The sequence below is a fragment of the Apteryx mantelli genome, chromosome 1, assembly GCF_036417845.1.
Source record: "Apteryx mantelli isolate bAptMan1 chromosome 1, bAptMan1.hap1, whole genome shotgun sequence".
NCBI lineage: Eukaryota > Metazoa > Chordata > Aves > Apterygiformes > Apterygidae > Apteryx > Apteryx mantelli.
In genome coordinates this window covers 161,743,919-161,753,775 of record NC_089978.1, presented here as the reverse complement: position 1 = coordinate 161,753,775, position 9,857 = coordinate 161,743,919, and the positions used below count along the sequence as shown (strand labels likewise).

The 9,857-nt window shown below is 35.2% G+C and overlaps 1 protein-coding gene across 3 annotated transcripts in view; it reads right to left on the bottom strand.

Annotated features, from left to right (window-relative positions):
• Positions 1 to 911: 911 nt before the first annotated feature.
• Positions 912 to 9,857, bottom strand: part of CRY1 (cryptochrome circadian regulator 1) — a 40,485-nt gene continuing 31,539 nt past the window's right edge. For 2 of the 3 annotated variants that reach the window (XM_067308814.1, XM_013947754.2), the window contains exons 8-14: positions 7,457 to 7,608; positions 7,160 to 7,362; positions 6,273 to 6,374; positions 5,025 to 5,120; positions 3,773 to 3,844; positions 3,585 to 3,692; positions 1,457 to 1,602 (exon numbers count right to left, since the gene is read on the bottom strand). In XM_067308814.1, coding sequence (XP_067164915.1) covers positions 3,589 to 3,692; positions 3,773 to 3,844; positions 5,025 to 5,120; positions 6,273 to 6,374; positions 7,160 to 7,362; positions 7,457 to 7,608 — 729 coding nt within the window. In that variant the 3' untranslated portion in view covers positions 1,457 to 1,602; positions 3,585 to 3,588. Of the gene's footprint in view, positions 1,603 to 3,584; positions 3,693 to 3,772; positions 3,845 to 5,024; positions 5,121 to 6,272; positions 6,375 to 7,159; positions 7,363 to 7,456; positions 7,609 to 9,857 lie in introns of all 3 variants that reach the window. The other variant, XM_067308823.1, reaches the window with a different exon arrangement.

Here is a 9,857-nt window from a genome sequence, read left to right as displayed (position 1 = left end):
TAATCTGTTGGTTTATGTATGTTACCAGGAAACCTCTCCATTCTGCTTGGATTGACCTGTGGAAAATACTTAACATCTGTTTCTCCATTTTCAGTGTTGAGGTTTTTTCTTGAAGACCAGTCAAAGATCCTCTGCTTTAATGCATATACCTGTATTTTTTAGTAGGACTTTTAATTTTGCTATGGTGCCCAAATCAGTATGCAAAGATATTTACATTAACTATTATCTAAAAATCTATGAATAGACAGAATCATGGCAGCTTGTCCTGCTGCACATATTGTCAACCCATGAATCTGGTCTGAATTTTATCTCCAAGTGCCCCATGTCAATCACATGATACTAAGAACAGATAATTAATTCCTCACACGTGAGAATAATTTGTACATCCACTGAAGTGGACAATTGACCTAGTTTTATGTAAATGTATTAATTCAGACTGTTTCTTCAGAGATCTTAACATTCTGAGAAAACATTATAAACAATTTCTTTAAACATTTCAGATAGAGGCAGAGTTTTGACATAGTGGCCAATAAACATGATGCATTTTTAGAAGTCAGCATCCTTGAAGAGCAGCAAACCAGCTGCAGGAAACAATGCCAGGCTATCAAGCAAATGATAGATATAGCAAAAAAACACATACAATTTAAATTTTGCAGAAACACCTAATGAATTTGATTGGGAAAAAATATTTAATGCAAGACTACATACACACATACAATTTCAATAAAAACAGCCAAATAATTTGGACAGCATCTTGTTTCAGTATCATGAAACCTGAGTGAAAGTCAAACTAGAAGCCATGTACAATTAACTATACCAAGTCTGAACATTACATCTCCCTTATTTTTTTTTTCAAATAATTTTGTTAGGAAATATATACCGGAGCAATAGCATACACAAAAAGACACATGTATCTGTATATACAATTTTTTTATTATTATTATTTTTTTATTATTAACAGGGTCAATATCATTACTGAACAAGGCAACTGCAAAATACAAGGACTGAACGTATACATGATAATTTTACAACTTGACAAAAAATTGACATATGACTTATATACAAATGCATTTAATAAAGGTTGCCACTCTTCTGTATTTTGATTAAACACAGTCCTAAGCACCTAAATTATGAAAGTATGAAGTTGATCATACAGAGGTCAAATTCTGAAATCTAAAAATAGTAATAGTTTAAAAACCTCAAAACCTTCTATGTCCATCCATTTTACAGAACATCACTACAGCTTTTCCTACTACCATATACATGAAAGATTATCAAAAATATATTGATGGGTCTATCGCTAATCATGAATGTTTATATTTACATTAAGTTAACAAATTCTTCACCAAATACTTTATATACAAAACTCAATTTGCCCTTTGTGAAAGCGTCATTAAAAAGTTAAAAAACATAGAAATGCCAGTTAGAAATAATGCATTCCAAAAATTGGACTTGCTTACAACAACTGAGAACAATTGAAAATAATTTATGAAAAAGTATGTTGTTTTAGTACAAGTACTCTCACAACACTTCAGTTCCAATACAGAGTAGCAGAATTTTGTCCCGCGTGTTCTTTGTGTGGTACGTTCTCTTCCAATAATGCTGCAAGAAAAGAAAACAAAACCCCATTTAAGCAAATTGTCTTTGGGGAAGGCAGAAGTAATTCAAGGGACCAATACTCTTTCCCCCTTTCTCAGCGCAGTAAGCCCTTTTACAGGCCCAAATGACTCAGAACTCTTATTCTTACTCCTTCGATGCCAAAAGGGGAAAAAAATCCACCACCTCTGTACTTTATGGCTAATCACAAAGTGTGCATTTATTTGCCAGCAGTGCTTTTGAATCTTGGTTAATTTTTATATCCAACTCCAATGCTCTTGCTGCATGCCCTGAACATCCCTAACAGAAAGTCAGTCTTCTCTGCAGAACTAGAAACCCCTCCAACCCATCTCTCCATTGAATAAGCGCTTATACAGGACCCAGCTGTTCTCTCTACAGGTATTACTTTTACAAAGACATGAGCACCTAAGGAATTCTGCAATACAAAACATGGATGCTGAATGAAATCTACACATACTAAGAATTAGACAGCTACCAAAATATGGACTCTCTCGGACTTGCGCTCCGCTTTGGCCTCAGTGCCAAAAGTTCTGTTGAGAACACAGAAGCACAGTTTACACTGCTCCATATATATGAGAAAATAGCAGATGGAACAAGCAGTAGTGTCTCAGCTCACTTCTTTAAGAAACGGAGAATGATAGGCATCAAGGGAACAATGCTGTAGTTCTTTACTGAATCAAATCAGTACAGCACAACTGTTCATAATGCACTGCAATAACTTTGTCAAAATGCTGATGCTGCATAACAAGCAAAATTAGATCTTGCTGTCAAAGCCAAATACAAAAGATTAAATCTGCTATTTTATCTCTAGAGATGCTGAATGTGCTTTCTACAATTGCTGTATGGCATTCCTATCTCCCAGTTCCACCAAAGGCTCTACACCCATTATTTTTGTTACTTTCTCCAAACTCCATAATGACCAACTCTTAAAATTTCTATGAAAGATACAGATGGAATGACATGTTGACTGCCTTTAATCTATGCTCCTGAAATCTTGTCCCTTCTTGTTTCAGACAGCCATCCTTTCCTGGCTTCCCTTCTAAGTAATTAGTCTTTAACATGCATCTCAAGTGATTTTCCTAATTACTCTCAACTCAAGCTCACAGGAAGGGTACAATGTCTTTGGTCCTCTTCTCCCTCCTTTCCCTATTCCTAAGTAATTGTATCCAAAACACAAAATCCAGTAAACTTCTTTATGTTGATCATTTCACACAAATCAAATTTTTCACAATTTACTTCCTCTCACTACACATATTTTGACACCGGTTCATGCATAACTAGCTATCAGCCCAAATTCAGGGTGGCCAGAAGTACAACTCATGATCATCCTCTCACCCATGCCTCCTTCCTCAAATTCAACTACTTTTCACCACAGTTCTTCTTGACAAACTTCGGCAATCTGAGCATCCTGCTTGGATTATGGGCCAGTGACAAAAGGTCCCCAGTACAAGGATCCAAGAATCCAAGGACTACATCAGTTTTTTTGCATAGTCTCTTTAAAACACGGCCTTCCTGATTCAGTTGCACATCTAAAAGCTCTAATCCAGGCTCTGAGACTTCCCTTTAAGCTCTGTCAGTTTTCTGATGCAGTTGACTGTATATTCACACAAGCAGTGCTGCTGGCACAGTCTAAGGCAAGATTCAGAAGCAGAGAGTAAATGAGGCTACATAAGCAGCTCTGCTAATGTTTATGGAACCACAGTTCATGGACCTCCACTTCTTTGACACCTTAAATAAGGTGTCTGCTATTCTTCAGTCTTGATCTGTTCTTCTGCTTCCTATCTCCTACTTTGCAAGCTTTCTAGGGCCAGAATTTATGTTTTATGTTTGCACAGCACCTGAAACTGAAGGATCTAGAACAATAGTTTAAGGTACTTTGTATTGCAGCAATACAAATGTTATTAATAGATACAAAACCTGTACAATAACTTACTGACAGGACAACTTTGAAATTTCTCAGTTCTTACCAGTTTAATTTGTGCTCTGTCGCTGGACTTTTGGCCCAATGCTCTGAGTTTCTTCTTCTGGATTTGGGCGTTTGCCTGCACTAATGCCAGTACCAAGGGATGTTCTTCCTGATAATTTAAAACCAATACTTAAGACTCTATTGTGCCTTTATATATACACACAGGAAGCCTTTTTTTTTTTTAATTACCTGTTTGCAATAAGTGTGATTGGTGATTGTCTCCATGAGCGTAGTGTAAGATACTACTTGCTTGACAGTAACCTGTTCAGATAGAGTAGATATTTATCATAATAAAATTTAGAACCAGAACCAAGTGTACAATTACATTCTTTAAGATTTACAGCAAAAAAGAGCCAATTGATTAGCTTTCCATCACTATCACAAAAAATCCTGATAGAAACTATCTTGAAAGAAGAAAAGTTTCCTTACCAAAAAAAATACTCATGACATCATGTACAGTAATTAAAAAATGCTGTTAATAAATAAGTATGTGTAAAGCAATGTATTAAGTGCATAGACATTAATGTATTATTTTTCCTATTTGTTGCAAGCATAAGATGTTTGGATATATTGCCATTTTCTAAGCTGCTATAAAATTTAACTTTTGTACTGCCAACTCTCGTCATCCTTTTTATTATTGTTATAGCAATAATAACAAATCTTTAACGTAGCTAAGTGGCAGAAAAATTGGAAGTTACTTAGACACAAACCATTTTTTCGTTCATGTAAACTGGCAACCCTGACACTGAGCCCTCTGAATAAGTAGAGCAAATTAGCAAAAGCAGCTGCAAGTTTTCTTATTCTGAACAGTTACTGTGTTCCAGTTATGTTCTGGGCACTTAAAGAGTACACTCTTCATGACCGGTGAATACACAACCTCCATCAAGACTGCAGAGAAAAGACAGGTGGGATAAATCTGCCTGCAATTTTGATCTACTACTAACCACACCTGAAATTTTTGTGTAGTTAAAGTAATAAAAATTTGCTTCCATTATATGAGAATACCCAGACAAAACATTGAAAGTTGATTACATATAAGAAAGATGGGGGGGGGGGGGGGGAAATCAGGAAAAATGATAACATGCAAGTTTTGCTATCAAACACAAAAATACTAACACTAATTCTTCTTTCAGTATTTTGCTTTTAAAGTAACCTAAGATAATATTAACAGATTTTTTTGTTAAGTTATACTTGTCATTTTCCCCTCTCCAATCACGAAACAATATATGAATATTGTTCTAGATTAGGATTTTAGAGATAAAAGTGACAAGACAAGCAAGTTCACTCTAAAAGATAATTTATGTTTAAAGAACAGAAACAAGGCCATTTCAAGTTGTAGACAGCAGCTGTCACCAAAAATTGATTCAAGTTGTTTTGATGTTTTGTCTGTTTTTCTAAAGTTGCAAGAATTTGGAGATATAGACAGGTACTCTCATAATACCTTGCTGCTGAATTCCACTTGCTCCAGTATGAGAATCTCCCAGGGCACATGTCTGAACACCAACAGTATGGCCGTCACCCGTTCCTAACTGAGCTCCTGAGAAAGGTGAGAAAAAAATTTTACACATGACCAAAGATTATGTTTTAGCATATACAATTCCAGTTTTAGAGTTAAAAGTAGGGGTTTTTTTTCCAAGAGGGTAGATTTAAGTGCAATTTTTTTCTTGTTCTATTTTTTTTAATCATCTCAAACAAGATCCAAAGCTTTAATGGTTTTGCAAATTCAAATTTGCAAATTCAGACAAGTATAGTAATCTGAGACACAGTAGATGACCCTTACATTCCTGATATAAGAAGTGTAAGTGGAGCTTATATATGTATGCATTTGAAGGAGAAGAAAGGACACATAACATTAATTGTTGAATTAAGCTCTCTTTGTCTATTAAAGCCCTAAACTTAAAATAAACAAATCAAAGCTCAAGCAGCCAGCTTTTAGAGCTCTAGACTTTTATTCTCTAACAGTAGCTTTGCTTAGTCAGACCAAGAAGGTCCATCTTCCTCTACAACCTGCTTCTAAGCCTACAGTGAACATAAACCCAGCAAATTTCCAGTTCTGTTGCACCCTTTTAAAAGGAGGAGCCCAAGTGTACATAGTTTTCAAGGTGCTGATGCACTATGGATTTATACAATGTTATCTCAATTTGTATTTCTTTCCTAGTAACTCGTTAATACTAATCTAAGTTACAGAAAGAATATTAATAGCCTAAAGTAATTTTCATCAAAATCATATAAGTTAGGTATTATGTACTTACAGACACTGCCTACCGTACTGCTGTTGTCAGTATCATAGGCTTACAGATTCCAATAAGCAATCTAATGCTAGCATTAGAAGACTTAAAGTAACAGGTTTGACTTAAAAGAATTCACAAATCACTGTTTACTACAAATGTCAGATGGCTTGCTGATTTCTAAAATAAGATCATATGTTCAAAGGCTTTTGAAACCAAACTGATACATGTTAATATATAATTTGGAAAAAAAAAAAAGTAAAAAAAATTATTCTATCTGTTCCTCACATAAAAAAAATCTGAAGATGTCTTTCTACAAATATTAGCAAACTTAAGAAATCTGAAAATGTTTGACTCATTTGCACTTTAAACTGTCTTGTGAAGACAGCTCTTTCCTATGAAACATAAGAAGTTTGTGCAGTTCAGTTCCAATACTTCTGTGAATTAAGAATTTGACTGACCTCCTGTACTACCACAAGCAGAAATGTTTTCTCCTGGGGAATATCCCATTAGGCCACCATTTCCATTTCCATTTGGATTAGAAGGCACTGTTGCAAGAAGACCTAAGCAACAAAATAAAACGCAAAGGCATAAAGACCAGACAGCAAGAAAGGTTTAATGTAGCATGCTTTATTCTCCTAATAGTCAGTTCTCCATCCTCGCCACGAGTATTTATCTTCGTAATAGGAGAGCATCTCTCCATCCCCACAAATGCTTGGGATCCTGTCAGGTAATTTTAGTTCACAAAATTTAGCAGGCATTTTGTACAAAATATTCTGTATGACTTCTCCAGTACACATCAGTTGCATATATTCACTGTGTTACACTGGAGTGCAATGGCTCCTGATTCTATATCCAGTATCATTAGAATACACAGACTGCTTACACCTTGCTGAGCAACACAAATGCAGATGTTTTACTTCTCAGAACAAAGCAGATATTCTTTCCAAAGTAGAAAGAATGCTACCAGAGTTTTCCTCAGTCTATCTGAGCATTTGAAAATGGTATAGTTTAAGTTATGAACTGCTTTCAATTTCTAATCACTGGTGTAAAACTGTACAAGAGAATCACAATGCTCAGAAGACCCAGTTTAAACTTCCATAAACCCACTGAAAAGTAATTTTCTAGACAAGTTAAGATATGGAAAGAGGCACTCCCACTCAAGCTCTGACTCCCCCCCCCCCCCCCTTCTTGGTTACATCTCTAATATTTCAATTTATTTGGACATACAACCCCAGTCACAACTTTGAGCTCACAAATGATTACCACTGCTATGGGACAAAACTATCAATTAAGGGAGAGAGAGAGAAATTTTCAAATAAATAAAGCAAATAGCCTAAAACCATACCCAGTCCTCTATATCGTGAAAGCTGCTGGTAGATTTGTTTCATCCTCTCAATATTCAGACGGCTTGCCTCTGCATGATTTACCATCGGTTTGGGATAATTAACTCCGATAATGCATTTTGCAGCCTTCTGGACACTCTCTGGTGCATTCCAAGGATCATAGATGTATTTTGCAGGGAAACCTCTGAGTACAGGCAAATAACGTCTTGAAAGAATTAAAAAGGACATTTTAAATATAAAGCCATTTAAAAGTTTAAGCAAATTCAATGATGCATTACAGTTTCTGGATTGTGAATTACCTGATATAATCCCCATTTGGGTCAGTTCTTCTGCCAAAACCCACTGGACAGTAGCAGTGAAAGAACTGTTGAAAAAAGGAACTACAGGAGAGCCACATCCAGCTTCCAGCATTCACACTCCAATCTGCATCAAGTAGGAGTTCTTCAAACACCTTGAGAAATTAGAGTACCAAATTAGTCTGGAGATGGGAACATCTTTGAAATGCTTATTTTCAGGAGTTGTTCAGAGTTTCAGATTTCGGCAGAGAAAACCATGTTCTTCAACATGACAGCATTCCTTCCAACCTGGCAACATTCACAAAGTGCTCAGCACACAACTGCAAGTACTTACCTAAAAGCCAAATCCAAGGACAATGGTGAAAGCGCCTGTCTGGCTCTTACCATGTAAAAACTTGGTCTTAGCTTTGAGACTTTTGCAAGAAAATACACATTTTTGCATAAACACATGCTTCAAAATAAGTCTCCCAAAGGATGGCTGTAGTCTAGTCTTTCACAAATTTATTTGTTGTTTTCAGAAGAGCTGCTTCTTCATGTGACAACTGAATAAGCTTTGCAAACTTCCAGAGAACAGGGAACATAGAGGCACACATTTCAAACTCAAATTGCCAGTCTGGAGCCTGGAACTTCCTCAGCAACTTTTGCTATGCAAGGAGACCCAAGAGTAACATTCAAGAAATTCTGGGTAGCACAAACATTCAGAGGCAGTGTTCCTGAAGGCCACTAATTATTCTAATAAGTCACAGTTCTGAGGATGTGAGCTTAAATTCCTGGAGGTATATGAGCCACCAAGCACAATGAAGAACGGTCAGAGAGATAATGAAATCTAGTTAGAAGACAAAAATGTCTTCTCTGGTAATTGCTACTCCTATTATATTAAAAAGATCCCATGAGAAACATGAAGATTTTCAAGGTCTTTCTTTAAATATGGAACTCAACACTTCTTAGATATTTGAGTTTCTAGCACTGATTTTTTTTATTATTATTATTATTATTATTAATACAGACAATCCTAACTTGCACAAGAAGTTCCTCTGCTCAGTGAGATCACTGCCAAAGTAGGCTCACCGGGGAAGGGAGCCCCTTATTCTTTGAAGGAGAACATTCAAGGCCTCTTATATATATATATATATACACATATATAAAAATATAAAAATATATTTATAATATATATAAATATATATATAAAAGCACTGAAAAGTAGTTTTCAAAACAGATACTTATTTAGTACATGTTTTTCAAAGCCCTGATCTTCCTTTCAAACTTGCATCATCTCCAAGCATTCCAAAGAAACCATCAACTTTCTTCATTCTAAGACATTAAAACTTAACATATCTCACTATTACAACCTAACTTCAACTAGTTTTATTCTAATATAAAGTCTAAATAAGGTAATACCATTCAAAAAGGATCTCTCTCAACATATATTCAATATGGCATTCATACTACACTATACACTGAATAAGAGTTATGAAAGTATCTTTGCCTGAATATATGCAACCTTTAGAAAAGAATATTTGTTTTGAAAAATAAGATTTAAGAAGCACTTTTAAAAACAATTTAAACAGAAAGTAACTAATAATGCAACAAGACCTTTAGATGAAAGTAACATTAAATGTTAGCACACAACTGTTCCACTAGATGCTGCCATGTAATAAACTTTGGAAATAACATCGCCTCAGAAGGCCAGATTAACTTTTGCTAGCTGTGGATGTCTAAATTACACCACCTTGCACTGCAAAAGTCCAGACCTTCTGTTAATCTGTATTACTTCAAGAGTAAGAACAATTTGGTTTTGATCTGTAATATTCAGTGTTTTCATTTGACTGTTATCTACACATTTGTATCTATGTCTGTATCTGTGAACTGCAAAAGGAAAATTCCTAAAGCAGTTTATGTTGTTGTATAGCAAAGATTTTTTTTTTTTTTTAATTGCAAAGGGTTTGCTTACAACTTATTTGTTTAGAAAGGTGAAATTTCATTAAGATTATATACACACATAAATGTGAGGTCACAATCCTGATGGGGAAAAAATTGTTCCTAACATTTCAAAAATAACAGTAGTTCTTATTGACAATTATTATTCAATAAAGTGTTACCTTTTAAAAAAAATTTTAAACTGACACAAAAGGCAGAGATTAAATTATTCCATTTTTTTCTTCAAAGAGACTAACATTTGTACTTTGAACCTCCAGGTATCCTGGACACCTGACAGAAATTAATTGCACTGAAACTACAGCCAAACCATGTTGCCCTTGTGCACACTTCTAACATGAGATGATGGGATGGAAGTGGAAGACAGGACACAGTCTCCATTTTTAGTTTTCTCCATTTAATTCCTATGGTGATTTCCCTTAGCAGGGAAGGGGACATTACAGAGGTGAACAGAAACTGTTCACACAAT